Source organism: Phyllobates terribilis, unplaced genomic scaffold, assembly GCF_046119375.1.
Source record: "Phyllobates terribilis strain yellow unplaced genomic scaffold, ASM4611937v1 Scaffold_3__8_contigs__length_932513732, whole genome shotgun sequence".
Classification (NCBI taxonomy): Eukaryota; Metazoa; Chordata; class Amphibia; order Anura; family Dendrobatidae; genus Phyllobates; species Phyllobates terribilis.
The window spans coordinates 315163952-315180000 of NW_027362763.1; the positions used below are offsets into that span (position 1 = coordinate 315163952).

General features: G+C 46.2%; 1 protein-coding gene across 1 annotated transcript in view; it reads right to left on the bottom strand.

The window, feature by feature from the left end:
- The window catches only part of LOC141258083 (fetuin-B-like), a 53923-nt gene extending 44057 nt beyond the window's left edge, over nt 1–9866 (bottom strand). The window contains exon 1 of the mRNA XM_073673089.1: nt 9482–9866. Coding sequence (XP_073529190.1) covers nt 9482–9700 — 219 coding nt within the window. The 5' untranslated portion in view covers nt 9701–9866. The remainder of the gene's footprint in view (nt 1–9481) is intronic.
- Between the last annotated feature and the right edge of the window lie 6183 nt (nt 9867–16049).

A 16049-nucleotide genomic window follows, 5' to 3' on the forward strand; every position in this document is an offset into this window, starting at 1 on the left:
CTGTGTGTGGGACTTGTTGTATTAGTCCATCTATACTGACCTCCATCAGGTTGCAAACTGAATATATTTTTTTCTGCATCTACCTCTGAAAAAATATTGGGCTTCTAGCAGTGTGTGGGACTTGGTCTATTAGTCCATCTATACTGACCTCCATCAGGTTGCAAATTGAATATAATTTTTTTCTGCATCTAACCCAGCCAATAGTTTTGGCCTAATACCACAGTTTGGCCACTCAGCTCTGCTCGGTTACCATCCATTGTTTTTTTGTGCAAACAACTCCAGAGTTGTGAATTAGTTAACCACCAAAATGAGTGGAAAAAGGCCTGCTGCTGTTGGAAAGGGGAATAGGCGTGTTGGGAAGGGGAGAAATGGTTGTGTCCGTGGGGTAGGTGTTAAAGCAACAGTAACATCTGCAGAAGAAAGACCATCTTCCAGCCAAACTAAAATGTCTACTTCTTTTAGCGGACAATGTGATAAGATCCCTTTCTTACGGCCACGCCAATCGCTACAAATTCCAGATGAGGCACGAAAACAGCAGGTGCTTCAACGGATATCAAGTGCTCCTTTAAGTGGGCTCTCCTCCACATCAACTTCAACATCACAAATACTCCAGTCCTCAAAGGTGTCACCCAAATCGCACTTGCTTCCTCACAGCTCCCAAATCTCCAGCTGCCCGACTGAGTATGAGGTAGAACAGATGGTTGAGTCTGCAGAGCTGTTTACTCATACTATAGCCTGGGAATCAGAGGTCGACTCCAGCGCTTCTGTGAATCCAGACGAGGAAATGATCTGCACTGATGCCCAGAATCTTTATGAGTCGGATCCAGGACCAGACGCAGAAGGTTCTGACCATAATGTAGACCCTCATTCCCAAACTGTAACTCCTGTTGGTGGAGACAATGAGGAAGACGATGATAAGACTCAAATACCTGATTGGAGCGACAACTTTAGTTTTTTGTCAGGGCAGGAACAGGTTGGCTCTGAGGACGACGGGTGTGATAACACACAGGGTGATGATGATGAGGTTGGAGATCCCACTTACTGTCAACCCACAGTCAGCCAAGAGATGAGGTCAGCAGAGGAGGTGGAGGAAGATGCTAGTGACGACGAGGTCAGGTTGCGCCTTCCTGGACAGAGACGTAGTACTGGAAGCACGTCAACAACTGCATCCTCAAACACAACTCTGCCTCTCACCACAAGTCGTGGTGGCTCTTCAGGTCGCATGGGTGCTAAGCCTTGCATAGCCTGGGCATTTTTTCAGATCGATAAAGATGACCCAACTCGTGTTATTTGTAACATTTGTCAGCAAAAGCTAAGTAGAGGCCAAAAAATACATAGTTTGAGTACTTCATGCATGAACCGGCACATGGACATGAAGCATAAGTTGCAGTGGGAAGCTCAGTGTGCTACAATGCGGCCTAGCCGGCCGGACCAACCACCGTCTGCCATATCTTGTGCATCCGCGGCCTCTTCATCCTCTGTGACTGGGGGGACAGCAGTCACACCTGTTTTCGGGCGCAGACCTGCCACCTCTTTACCCGCAACAGCCAGCGTGATTGGCAGGTCATCATTTTCTTTGGAGGTGGTAACACCAGCTGGTGTTGAGCGCTGTCCGACATCGATAGCACCACATTTGGATCAAGGCAACCTAACATGTCCGCCTGCATCTTCCTCACAGACCGGCAGTTTGCCGGGGACACCCTTATCAACCCCGTCTAAGCACAATAGCCAGCCCTCGGTCCCTCAGATGTGGACAAGTAAAAGACCATTTCCTCCTAGCCATGAGAAAGCTAAGAGGTTGAATTTCACCATCTGCAAGCTCTTGGCTACAGAAATGCTGCCTTTCCGCCTGGTGGACACAGAGGATTTTCGAGACCTTATGTCCGTCGCAGTGCCCCAGTACCAGATGCCCAGTCGGCACTACTTCTCAAAGAAAGGTGTGCCTGCGCTCCACCAGCATGTCGCACACAACATCACCGCTTCTTTGAGAAACTCTGTGTGTGACAGGGTGCATTTCACCACAGACACTTGGACGAGTAGGCATGGACAGGGGCGTTACATGTCGCTGACTGGGCACTGGGTAACTATGGTGACAGCAGGACAAGGGGCTGCTGTCCAAGTCTTGCCGTCCCCACGAGTTGTGCGTCAATCCTCTTTATGTCAAAGTTCCTCCACTGCTTCTGCCTCCTCAACCTCCTCTCGGTCTTCCACCTGCACCCAAAGCCTGTCTGGTCATGCCACAAGCTTTCTAACTGCGCAGAAGGGATCCTGCACACCTCCTTACTATGCTGGCAGTAGGGCTCAACGTCATCAGGCGGTTTTTACATTGAAATGTCTGGGAAATGTGAGTCACACAGCTGAGGAGTTGTGGTCAGCTCTGGAGAACCAATTTCATGAATGGTTGTCTCCACTGGACCTGAAACCAGGGAAGGCCGTGTGCGACAATGCTGCAAACCTGGGTGCGGCCCTTCGCCGGGGCAATGTCACACACGTGCCTTGTATGGCTCACGTGTTGAACCTGGTTGTCCAGCAATTTTTAGCCCACTATCCCAGACTAGATGGCCTTCTGCAGAGGGCACGGTCGCTGTGTGCTCACTTCCGCCGTTCGCATCCCGCAGCTCAGCGACTTACATCTCTACAGAAGTCGTTGGGCCTGCCACTTCACCGGCTAAAATGCGATGTGCCTACCCGGTGGAATTCAACTCTGCACATGTTGCAGCGACTGTGGCAGCACTGACAAGCCCTGGTGCAATACGTTCTGACGTATAGCCTGGGCCAACGAGATTCAGAGGTGGGGCAAATCACGCTGGAGGAGTGGTCTCAGATCAGGGACCTATGCACCCTTCTGCACAGTTTTGAAATGGCGACGAAGATGTTTAGTGCTGACGATGCCATTATCAGCATGACTATTCCGGTGATTTACATGCTGGAGCACATGTTAAACAGAATTCGGAGTCAGGTGGTGGCACAAGAGGAGGTGGAGGAAGTAGAGGAGGAGGAGTTGTATGCGGAAGGGCTAACATCTGAAAGGTCCAGACGGTCGGCAGCACCAAGGCGGCAGGCATGTGAGGGTGGGGGAGATGGTTTTACCAGGGCGCATGGTAGCAGCCAAACTAGTGAGGAAGGTGCAGGAGCCCAGGAAGAAGTGGAGGACGAACTGATGGAAGACTCATCAGATGAGGGAGACCTTGATCACATTTCTGTTGTGCGAGGTTGGGGGGAGAGGACAGAGGAAGGAAGCATGATTGTTACCTCGCCACCAACACAACAGGGACTTGGTGCTCCTGGATGCGCAACACACATGAGTGCCTTCTTGCTGCACTACCTGCAACATGACCCTCGAATTGTGAGAATTAGAAATAATCCTGACTACTGGGTTGCCACACTGTTAGATCCCCGGTACAAAAGTAAATTTGCAGAAATTATTCCTGCCATAGAAAGGGATGCACGCATGCAGGAGTATCAGCAGAGACTGTTGCAGAATCTTACATGTGCTTTTCCACAAAATACCAGTGGTGCACGTAGTGAATCTCACAGTTCCAACTTGCCAACCGTGGGACCGTCAAGTGTTCAGCACTCAAACCGTAACAGAACCACAGTATCTGCTGGTAACATCAATTTTGCGGAATCATTTCACCACTTTTTTAGCCCATCCTTTGCAAGGCCACAGGAGACAAGAAGTCTGACACATAGTCAACGCCTAGAGACGATGGTACAGGAGTATCTCCAAGTAAACATTGAAGCCACGACTGTGTCACTGGACCCTTGCTCTTTTTGGGCTTCCAATCTGGATAAATGGCCGGAGCTAGCCACTTACGCCTTGGAGATCTTGTCATGCCCCGCAGCCAGCCTTCTGTCTGAACGTGTGTTCAGCGCTGCTGGTGGTGTGCTGACAGATAAGCGCACGCGGCTCTCCACTGATAATGTAGACAGACTCACGTTCATAAAGATGAACAAATCATGGATCCGAAACGACTTTTCTACCCCTGTGTCATCCTGGGGAGAGTAAAAGCTTGATGATTGGTTAAAATCACCCTACCAACCGTTTTAAGCTTTCAAATTACTAATCATGTTTATCTGTATCTTGGCTGGAAAATAATTTGGGCTTTGTAGCAGTGTGCAGCACTGATCCTATTAGGCCATCTATACTAAAGCTTCACCAGATTTAAAATTAATAATAATTTTTAGCTGCATCTAGCCCGGAAAATAATTTTGGGGCTCCGAGATGCGCAAGACACATAAGTGCCTTCTTGCTGCACTACCTGCAGCATGACCCTCATATTGTCAGAATTCGAAGTAATCATGACTACTGGGTTGCCACACTCTTAGATCCCCCAAACTTTTCGATCAACCTTTTCATTTTAATAAAGACCAAAAAAATGGTCATTTTTGAAATTATAAGCATTAGCAGGTTGTTAGAAACTGAAATCAAACAGTTTTCAACTCAAAACTTTATTCTAGGTGATGTTACATTTTCACATAGGACCCCTTGTTCGAAAGGAGCTTCTGAACTCTCTCGTCCATTGAATTTGTCAGGTTTTGGATGGTTTCTGCTTCAATTGTTTTGCATGAGGACAGAATACCCTCCCAGAGCTGTTGCTTAGATGTGAACTGCCTCCCGCCATCATAGACACTCCTTTTAATGATGCTCCAAAGGTTCTGAATGGGGTAGAGGTCAGGGGAGCATGGGGGTCACACCATAAGTTTGTCCCCTTTTATGCCCATATCAGCCAGAGATGCAGATGTTTTATGTGCAGCATGAGATGGTGCATTATCATGCAGAAAAATGATCTTGCTGTGAAATACACGGTTCTTCTTCTTGAACCATGGCAGGAAGTGCTGTTTGAGAAAATCCACATACATTATGGAGTTCATCTTTAGCGCCTTCAGGGATCCTAAAGGGGCCGACAATCTCTCTCCCCATGATTCCAGCCCAAAACATTACTCCACCTCCTCCTTGTTGGCGCTGTAGCCGTGTTTGCGTGGGGTGTCCATCAACCAGCCATCCTCCACTCCATCCATCTGGACCATCGAGCGCTGCACGGCACTCATCCGTGAACAAAACAGTTTTGAAATCAGTCTTCATGTAATGTTTGGCCCACTGGAGCCGTTTCTGCTTGTGTGAAGTGGATAGAGGAGGTCGACAGGATGGCGTATGCACAGCTGCAAACCTCTGAAGGACCCTGCATCTTGTTGTTCGGGGGACGTTGGAGGCACAAGCAGCTTCAAAAACTTGTCTGCTGCTATGACAAGGCTTTTTTGCCGCTGCTCTTTCAACCTGACGTAATTGCCTGTAGGAAAGAGTCCTCAATTTGCCCTTATCAGCACGCACACGTGTGTACTGTGAATCAGCTACATACTTCTTGATTGCCAAGACACTTCATCCTGATCATCGCACAATGTTGATTGTAGTCATGCCTTGACCTAAACACTCCACAATTTGTTGCTTCTCAGCAGCCGACACATCCTTTTTCTTTCCCATTTTGGCAGAAAATGTAGGCTGCTTAATAATGTGAGACAGCCTTGTTAAGTAGTCTTGCCTTTCATTGGACACACCTGCCAAACTAATTAGCACAGGTGTCTGCAATTGCTTACAGTGATATAAAGAGCCCTGACACACATCACCATCAATGAGTTTAACTGACAAACAAACAAATTCTTCCCTTATCACTCCTAAACACTTTTTGCATAATAATTTGGAACGCAGTGTACATGTGCTTTTCCACAAAACACCAGTGGTTCACGTAGTGAATCTTACAGTTCTAACTTGCCAACCGTGGTCTGTATGGAGTTGTTCAATAAAGGGCCCAAAATTAAGATAACATAGATGGGAGAGGTCTCTATGAATAGGAATTCCTAAGTATTTGATACCCTGTGAGGGCCAGGCAAAGGGAAAGTTGGACTGGATGGAATCCTATATGGATTTGGGGAGGGAGACATCGAGGGCCTCAGACTTCGCTGCATTGATTTTAAAATTTGACCATGTAACAAAGTGATCTATTTCAGCCATAACAGCATGGATGGATATATGTGATTGAGTGATATATACTAGGACATCATCAGCAAATAGAGAGCACTTGTACTCGGTGCCTCCCACCTCAATCCACCTAATATTGGGGTTATGGCGAATTGATGAGAGCAGGTGCTCCGTCACTAGGATGTATAAGAGAGGGGACAGAGGACATCCCTGCCTTGTCCCATTGGTGATTGTGAAAGGTGATGAAAATGCTCTGATGCACCCCCTGGGCCTTGGGACACCCGGAGCCGGACCCTTTTTGGTGGATGCTGGTGGTTGTAGTCTTCGTGGCGGCGACCCGGTTCCGTGGCTCAGGGTGGTCAAACCAGTGGCGGAACTATTTATGTGGTTTTGATGTTTAAATGTCCGACTACGCCACCCGTGGATTGCGGTCAGAGTGAACCGCCGCTGCAGGGCAGACCGCTGAGGCTGGTGTTGTGGGTGCAGCAGAGCGTAGCATAACTCCCCACGGGAGGAGTATAGCCTCAGGGCAGTGTATGCGGAGGATGGGGGTGATGGTGCAGGGCAGCAGCAGTAACGACACGGAGACAGTGATGCAGTCCAGGGCCTTTACTCACAGTTCTTATTATCCAGACCACGTCTGCAGGTAACGGCTGCCCACGTCGTACTGTGCTCACCAGGTGAGGGGCTCAGACAACTCCCAGATAACTTTGGAGCGCTTCACAGGACCCCCTTTGTGTGTCCTTTGTCTGGCCTTTCTTACCAACCCTTCTGTCCGGCTGCCTCGGGCCTCCTCTTGGTAAACTTGGCGCCAGTTTCCCTGACCCTATGTGGTGCCATCCTAGCGGGTGTAGCGAGGGGCTGCGCCACATAAAATGTCACAGCCTCCGGTTTCTAGCTGAGGGTCGTTTCCTGCCTCCACTAGTTTCGGGGACCGGTCTCCCCCTTTGGCCTGACCCCTCCACGCAGGTGGATTCGGGCGTGCGGTGGCGACTCGCCCGTCCGCACCCCTGGGATCCCTTCATTCCTCGTTCCTGGAGCCTTCTCCGCTCCTCTTCCTTCCTTCTCCCTCTTCCAGGCCTGGGCCTCTGTTACTAGGCCCGCCTCCGGAGCAGAGCTCATGCAGAGCCCCTGCTCCCTGCCACTTCTGCTCAGACTTCTCTGCACTGAACTAAGATGGTGCCCACCTTTTATACTCCCTTCTCAATGCACCCAGGAACTGCTTCCTCCCTGCTCCTGCACTACAGGGTTCCCCTTCCTCAGTGTTCCCTCCCCCCACTCCAGCCAGGGACAGGGACTGTCGTGCCCATCTCAGAGGCATATTGGTCGCCCTGCCCCACGGCAATGTGGTGTAATGCATGCAGGTGTCGGGTCCTGATCCACACTCCATCCTTACCTGAGAGTGAGATATCACACCTCTGGGTGAGGTGCAATACCTCTGTAGCAACCGAGCCCTCAGGGTGCTACAGTTCCATTTATCTTCAGCCTAGGTGACGTATTGTGATACAGGGCCGTGATTTTGGCTATAAAAGGGTCCCCTAGACCCCTACCCCAAGCTTTTTAAGAGAATCATATATGGCGTGCCAGGAGACTCTATGGAATGCTTTCTCAGCATCCAACGAGAGTATCTAATTACAAATTTTTAACTGCATCTAGCCCAGGAAATACTTTGTGCCTAGTAGCAGTGTCTGCTAGTCAGCGGATTATCCCGGCTGTTAAGCAAGCTACACCACCTGTAGTTTAGACACTTAATTTTTTCAAAGGAAATGCTTCGGGACCATGGGATACTCAGTGAAGAGCATCAGAAGGCACCCCAAGGCATAGGGGCTGGGACTGGCAGTAGGATGCCTTGCGGTGGACAGCCGAGCTCGATCCTTATAAAAGCTTTTTAACTGCAGCAGCTTTAGTGGACGCTACTGGAGCTGGAATTACGTGGCTGCTGGCATGAGACTTGCCCTCCAATAGATCCTTGTAAATGGATTTAAAGTGTATTCATTCAAATTAGAGAGGCAATTTAAATTAAAAAGCTTAGAGCTGCCTCCACCACAGGGGGGCTCGCTCGACCCACCAGCGGACAGGCACCAGTATTGGGAGAGGGGGGCTGGCCATCAGGGTTCACCGCGGCTCTGGCACAAACCCGGCGACACGGAGGTGGCACGGGCAGGAGCGGACTGGCCGTGTCGGCTTCTCACTTTTTGGATTTTAGAAGGGCATGACATGCCTATATCTGTGTCTCCCCCTCCTTTTACTCGTCCACCTCTTTTATTTTCGCATGACTATATGTACTTGTCACTTTTCCATGTGTTAGTTATGTCTTCTGAGCAGTTTGTCAGCTTTTGGACACCTTTGAAGGTGTTTTCTATGTGTTTCTATGTGTTTTTGTTTGCCTGCCATTGGTTTTAACGGTGTTCGAAGGTGTTCGACGAACAGTTCGACGAACAGTTCGGCGAACACACGGGTGTTCGACGAACCGAACCGAACTCGAACACTACGGGGGTGGCTCAACACTACTGGTAACCAAGGAAATGAGCAGTAAACTATAGAATTAAAAATCCCTCCATCCTTGACAATAAAGAGAATTTTAGTACAGTAAGTAATAAATTGCAAAGATTCTTGTTTTTACAAGCAGTTTGCAATTTTAACATAAGGCTAGTGTAAACCAAGCCATAGACAATCCAAAGTAGTGTGAGAAGGCAAGCATGTTAGAGTAGATGAAAAATTTAAAAAAAGTCTGTGTCAATGTTTCAATTTGTTCTCCAAGGGTCAACACAACAAGGTTGAACAATGAAACTGACTCTGACAGGAGAGTGGGGTGACTTTGTAGAGCATTTCTTCAATTCTTTCTCTTTAGAAATTGATGTCACCTATATTTGGACAAATTTCAATTTCTGTAGAAAAAAGATATGGACGGCACATCCAAAAATCATACATTGATCTATTGCAGCTAAGCAAAAACATGCACAAATAAACATGAGGTTTTTCGTTTAACATTCTGATTAGAGTGTATGAAGCCCACTACCAAATCATGGTGAATTTCTCTGTTGATCCCTGACCTAACAGTTGCGGCGCTGACCACTGCCAAAACAAAAGCGCACCAGTAGGGAGAGTGACCTAGCGCCCCACAGTACCCATGCTGCAAGGCTCCAGGCCACTCCTCCCCACAGGTACATCACAGCAGCAATGGCCACCACACAGCACCAACACCAAGTGAAAGGAGCTGAAAAACCCACCTTCCATTTGGTAATGGTCTTCATACAGTCTGATCAGAATGTTAAACTAAGACCCTCATGTTCATATTTATAAAATTTTGCTTAGCCGCAATAGATCAATGTATGATTTACAGATGTGCGGTCCATGTCTTTTTTTCTACAGTTATGACATTATACAAATTTCATTTCACCTTATTCAGTTTCCTATACAGATAGAGAATTAATGACTCATAAGGTTGGCAATGCGTTGCCGACACATTGGAAAGTACAGTAAATATTGATATTGTAGACTTACATCAAACTGTTGTTGTACGTTGGAAATTCGTTTTAGTCCGAGCACAGCCCCTTCTCTTCGATTGGCATTCAGCTGACGTAAAGACAAATCAGCAGCGGCTTCTGCAGCAGGGTCATTGCAAGCAATGGAAGTTACCTCTGGTTCTTTATTACCGCGAGATCGTCCAGCAATAGCTAAGAATATCTGGGTAGAAATCAGCAGTAATGTAGTGACCTTCATCCTTCCCAGAAGAAGGAGCAAGATGAAAACTTGGTCCGTTCACGTATCACAATATTCACGGTGGTCACTGTACCCAGCAAACAATTCATATTCCCTGCTCACTTATATACATGGTTACCATAAGGATATATCACCTTTACCCCTTTCAACATGTCAGCAAACAAGAGAGTCAATGATTAGGCAAATGTCTAACACTATACCGCAATGTCAGGAAGAAACCTTAAGCAAATGATCAATGTTTTCATCATTTGTGACCTTGACACAATATAGAGTTTACTTCCACTAACTATGACTTTTATAACACTATTCATATCATAATGATATTGAATAAGAGAATACAGTAAATCAATGGAATTATGTATACTATAATTTCTGAAAACATGAAACATTCATAAAACAAATGTTTTCTTTCTAATACAATAGCCTATATATGGATCAATAAAATCTCGGCTATAGACTACTCATAGGTCATACCATGCCTCCAATTTATACAAGTGCATCTCACTAAATTAGAATATAATCAGAAAGTTAATTTATTTCAGTTCTTCAATACAAAAAGTGAAACTCATATATTATGTAGAGTCATTACAAACAGAGTGATCTATTTCAAGTGTTTATTTCTGTTAATGTTGATGATTAAGGCTTACAGCCAATGAAAACACAAAAGTCATTATGTCAGTAAATTAAAATAATTAACAAAAAACACAAGCAAAGGCTTCCTACGCATTTGAAAAGGTCCCTTAGTCTGTTTCAGTAGGCTCCACAATCATGGGGAAGACTGCTGACTTGACAGATGTCCAGAAGGCAGTCATTGACACACTCCACAAGGTCCCAGAGTTCCAATTTTCATTTGGAAATCAAGGTCCCAGAGTCTGGAGGAAGAGTGGAGAGGCCGCAATCCAAGCTGCTTGAGGTTTAGTGTGAAGTTTCCACAATCAGTGATGGTTTGGGGAGCCATGTCATCTGCTGGTGTAGGTCCACTGTGTTTTATCAAGACCAAAGTCAGCGCAGCCGTCTACCAGGAAATTTTAGAGCACTTCATGCTTCCCTCTGCCGATAAGCTTTTTGGATATGGAAATTTCATTCTCCAGGAGGACTTGGCACCTTTCTACACTGCCAAAAGTACCAATACCTGGTTTACAAACAACAGTATCACTGAGCTTGATTGGCCAACAAACTCGCCTAACCCAATGTATTGTCAAGAGGAAGATGAGAGGCACCAGACCCAACAATTCAGACGAGCTGAAGGCTGCTATCAAAGCAACCTGGGCTTCCAAAACACCTCAGCAGTGCCACAGGCTGATCGCCTCCATGCCACGCCGCATTGATGCAGTAATTGATGCAAAAGGAGCCCCGACCAAGTATTGAGTGCATTTACTGAACATACATTTCAGGAGGCCAACATTCCGGATTTTAAAATAGTTTTTCAAGCTGTTGTTATAAAGTATTCTAATTTACTGAGATAATGACTTTTGTGTTTTCACTGGCTGTAAGCCATAATCATCAACAATAACAGAAATAAACTCTTGAAATAGATCACTCTGTTTGTAATGACTCTATATAATATATGAGTTTCACTTTTTGTATTGAAGAACTGAAATAAATTAACTTTTTCATGATATTCTAGTTTTGTGAGATGCAACTTTACATAGGTTTATAATCACAGATTCAGATGGAGTTCATTAAAAAATAGTTGCATGAACCAATGCATAATGTATTACAGAGCTATTCTATTATTATCTCCTAGAATCATCTTGGAGGAACTGTGTGGAGACACTTTGAGTACTTGAAATTCCATAGCTGTCCATATTTAACCATTTTATGGTCTACAAGATCCTTTGGATGGACCCTAAATAAGGTCTCACGTACATGTGCAAGGAGGTGGAGGTGTTGCCCACGTTCCCCCTTGAAGACACGTGTATTGTTACAATGTATTTGGATGTGCAATATGTTTTGTGATGGACGTTGGCTATAATGAACTGTGCCCTTATTGTATGGGCTACCTTCAAAGGAATGGACTTTGCTGTGTGTTTGTTCCAGGGCCCTTACCAGAAAGAACCAGATCAACCCGATGGACTGGTATTGGGTTAAAAGGACTAGGTTGGTTGCTCTTCTTGGGTCCATACCGAGAAGGATCGGGACAACGTTGCTCTACGAGAGGAAGAGGACCCAGCATTGTTTAATACCTGCTGTGTGATGGCGTGATGACTGAATTTGTATTTTGCAGGTTGTGGATGGCCTTGGTCGGCCATCGCTAAAGAAGTGGGAAATGCCCACGTTCCCCCTTGAAGGCACGTGTATTGTTACAATGTATTTGGATGTGCAATGTGTTTAGTGATATGCATTTTTAGCAGTAGAGTTGTGTTCTGCCCAGCCACAGATAGTTGATAGGGACAAGTAGAGTTAATGGTTGGGACTAACCCAAAGTGGATGGGCTAAAGTGAAGGAATAGTGAGGGTTTCCTGTCAGGAAGGCAGATAGGGCCTTGCTTGCAGCTAGAGCAGACCTTTCATCTGATTAGTCAGCAGAGCCGCATGAATTTGGTGTCCCTAAAGTGAGCTGAGACCAAGGCAACGTATAGCACGATCCAGAGGAGAGACAAGGAAAAGTGTTAGAAGGAGTGAGTGATTCTCCGGAGACGAGGTCTGGAGCAGGAAGCCTAGAGGGACAGTACGGAGTTATCTGACATTTAAATGATGGAGCAGTGCTGAGAAGGAAAGCGGAATGAAGAGAGAGTTCCCTGTGTGCTAGTTCCAAGGCGTCGTCAACCAGAGAAGTTAAGTAACGGTCTTAGTCACACAAGTAGCTCCCAGGGAAAAGGACGTGGGTTGAAGAATAGGACTCTTGCTCATAGGTTAATGGTGCTGCTGTTAGAGACTAGGGAAGCTCCCTAAGTGTTGTGCTGGACGGTGGTGAAGCTAGAGAGAGAGGCTAATGGACAGAGAGATAGGAGCAATTTCAGGAAGGAACGGAATGTGTATAAAAATGTCATATGTTCTGAGAGAAACGTCCACGACGTTTTGCACCCGCTATCCACTGTACATACTTCTTCCTAAGTTATTGTTCAGTGAAAGACAGTTTATTTTTGAGTGCTGGTCTCCCTCATTGAACTCTACAACATCCGGTCCTGGCCAGCCGAAGTCACTGGCACCATGCGGTGTGGAAGGGCATAGTGCCCTTATAGCTGAAATCCACACACACAGCCAGGTGTGTCATGGTCACGTAGCGTGCCTGGGCGTGGGAGAAGAGTACCTCGTCCACGACTACCATCCCGCGAATGTTACACATGGCCAATATTATGGCTCAATTATACATAGAGCTATAACGGTGTCAAAGCGGTATATAAACCCTCTACCCTTCCTCAGTTCTACACAGAAGTGTTGCTATGTTGGATTTACACTGCTATTGTCAGAATACTGCTATAATACAATCTCCTGGTTCCACATGATCATCATTAAAGTTTAGGCAGTATCTTGAAATCTATAAAGTTTTATTAGCCAAATCAAGATTTGACACTGCTAGAATTATATGAAAGTTGTGAAATTCTAGACTTCTATGTAAAATTAACATACAGTGTTAAATCATAGATAGACAGCCAGTACTGGGCTTCATTTCAGTCATGGTAATTTTAGTCAAGATATAGCAATTTTTTTACATAAAGACAAAGCAGTTACGGTAAATTAAAATATTAATCTATATTAATAAACTGCTTAGGCATTAGAATCAGTGACTCAAATTGAATGTATAATTTGTAAATCACCTATTGATTATATACATTTTTTTAAGTTAAACATTCTTTTATAAATTATTGGTGGTGTTTCTCTGTTTCATGTTACTATGTTTAAAAATAATCCTGAAATATTGCTGTTTTCACTGTCAATTAATCCTGAAAATAGGCTGACACTTCCCATTTTATAAAAATGGCGATTAAGTAGTCTTTGCTACATACAGGATTACAATGAGAATTAAGACTGGAGGCAAATAACGCGTGATTTTTGATTGACAGTGTCTATGTTATGTCCGTGTCTGACCTCTCTCCTGTGACCTCTGCAGCTAGGCGCTGCCATGCTTGCACTTCAGTCAGGGCTCGGAGACAGGTACAGTCTTGTTTTACATTAGTATGGCTGGCATTTGTGGTTCTGCCCAGACAGGGAGTCAATGTTTGGCTGCTTATGATGCGCCCCCTGGGCCGTGGGGTACTCAGTGCCGGGCCGGTCGTTGCTAGGGGAGATGTCACAGTGGTGGCGACCCGGTCCGTGACCCAGGGCGGTCAACAAAAGGGGATATTATTTACAGGGGATTTATAGTTTTTATATATACAGTTTGTGACGCCACCTGTGATATGCGCTAAGGGAGCCGCTGCTGCGGAGCAGGTCCTCTGGAGCTGATGTTAGTGCAGCAGGATTGGTTTAGCTCTCCACAGGTAGAGCTTAGCTCCAGGGCAGTGTAGATGTTAAAGATGTTGCGGTGTAGTGCAAGGGGCGATGGCGCAGCGATAATTTCACAGAGACAGTGGGGTGCAGTCCTCAGGGTTTACTCACAGTTGTTAAGTTCCTCAGGTTATACTGTCCGGACTATGACTTCCCACGTCAAGCTGCATTCACCAGGCAGGGGTTCAGCAAACTCCCAGGTGTTTCAAGAGTGCCTGACAGGACCCCGTTCTATATGACCTTCTCAGCCATCTTTCTGCACTGGCCCTCACCCTTCTTGCCCTGCGCCTCGAAAAACAATGTCCCAAGCCGGTATCCTTGGGATCTTTCTGGGCAACCTGGAGTTCCCTGGATCCTATGTGGTTACCTTTTTGGAAACTTGAGTGTGGATGTGACAACTGCACCCTGAAAGTACAGAAGCCTCCGGTTTCCAGTTGAACTTTGTAATTCTCATTGGTCAGGGGCCGGTCCCCTCTGCGGCTTGATCCCTCCACCGCCTGGCAGATTCGGGGTACGGGTGGCCTCCAGCACTGCCTGTACCCCTGGGATCCCTTTCACATTCCTGGAGCCTTTCTCCTGCTCCTCTCTCCTTCTCAGTCTGCCCTGGCCCTCTCTCTAGGCCCTCCTCCTTAGCAGTGCTCCTGCAGAGCTCCTGCTCCCTCTACTTCTCCTCTCAGACTGTCTTGTCTTTCCAAGATGGTTCCCTCTTTTATATCACTTCTAACAAGTGCTCCCCTGATCTACGTCCTCTACCCACACCCACTACATGGTTTCCCCTCTCTTGGTTCCCCCCACTCCAACCAGGGTCAGGACTCAGCAGGAAGCGCAACACATCTTGCCCCTCCAGCTGGTCTGGAGTAGTGTAGTGTTGGATGCAGGTGTTAGGGTCCCAGGCAGCACTCTATCCTTACCTGAGAGTGAGATACCACACCTCTGGGTGAGATGCAGTACCTCTGTGGCGACTGAACCCGCAGGGGCGCCACACTTATCTGTTGTTATCAGCTCTGTGAGCTTCGTTGCGGTCAATCCCTATTTAAACCCCCTGCAGCTACATCTAGCTGCCAGCTATAATTTGCCACTACTCAGTTGTGTTGCTACATCTGTCCTTTTTATTCTGTATCTCCTGATATTTAGTTTGTAACTTAGGCTCAATTTTTCTGTTTACCCGTATGCCTCATTATTATGTCCCTGACTTTGACATCTCGGCAGAAACTCGGTTTGACGACCCTTCACTCTGCCAGATCACTCCACCGTCCAGTAGATACTCTGTGGACATAACCCAAATCCCTGTATACAGGGTTAAAGGTTGAAGGCCAGGGTTCCCCTTGGGACTGCCAAATGGAGTGACTTGTGCAAAGCCTGTCCATGGAAGCCCTATTAGCACTCCGTCAGGGACAGCTGATCTGACAGGCACGGCGCAATTATTTTTTTGTCTCTCTCCTCTCCAAATTATCAGATAATCTCCCCTCTCCCAGTTATTTCCTGTCTTTACATGATGTTTGAAACCTGATCTCAGGTGTTACAGCAGACCTTCTGGAGAGCAGATATGACCTTTGTGGCTTCTCAGGCTCACTGCGCCTGAACTTGTTTCACATTTGAAGGTTACTATTTTCTCTTTTAATTCATCATAATTGTTTATTTAGTTTGTTTTATGAATGAATATTGCAAAGTTTGTAAAAATAAGTTGGGTTTTATGAGAAAATAGAGGGTGGTCTCTCAGGCACAATGTTTAGTAATAGTTATGTTATGATTGAAAACTGGAGGCTATTTGGCGGTAGTAGAGAAATTTGGTACTTTTTGCTTTAATATGTTTATGGTTATTTAATGATTTTTTGGCATCTGATTTTGTCTACTCTCTTTTAATACATCCCTATGAAGGTCACTGTGTTACGCACACGCCCAGACTAACTGGCGTGAGC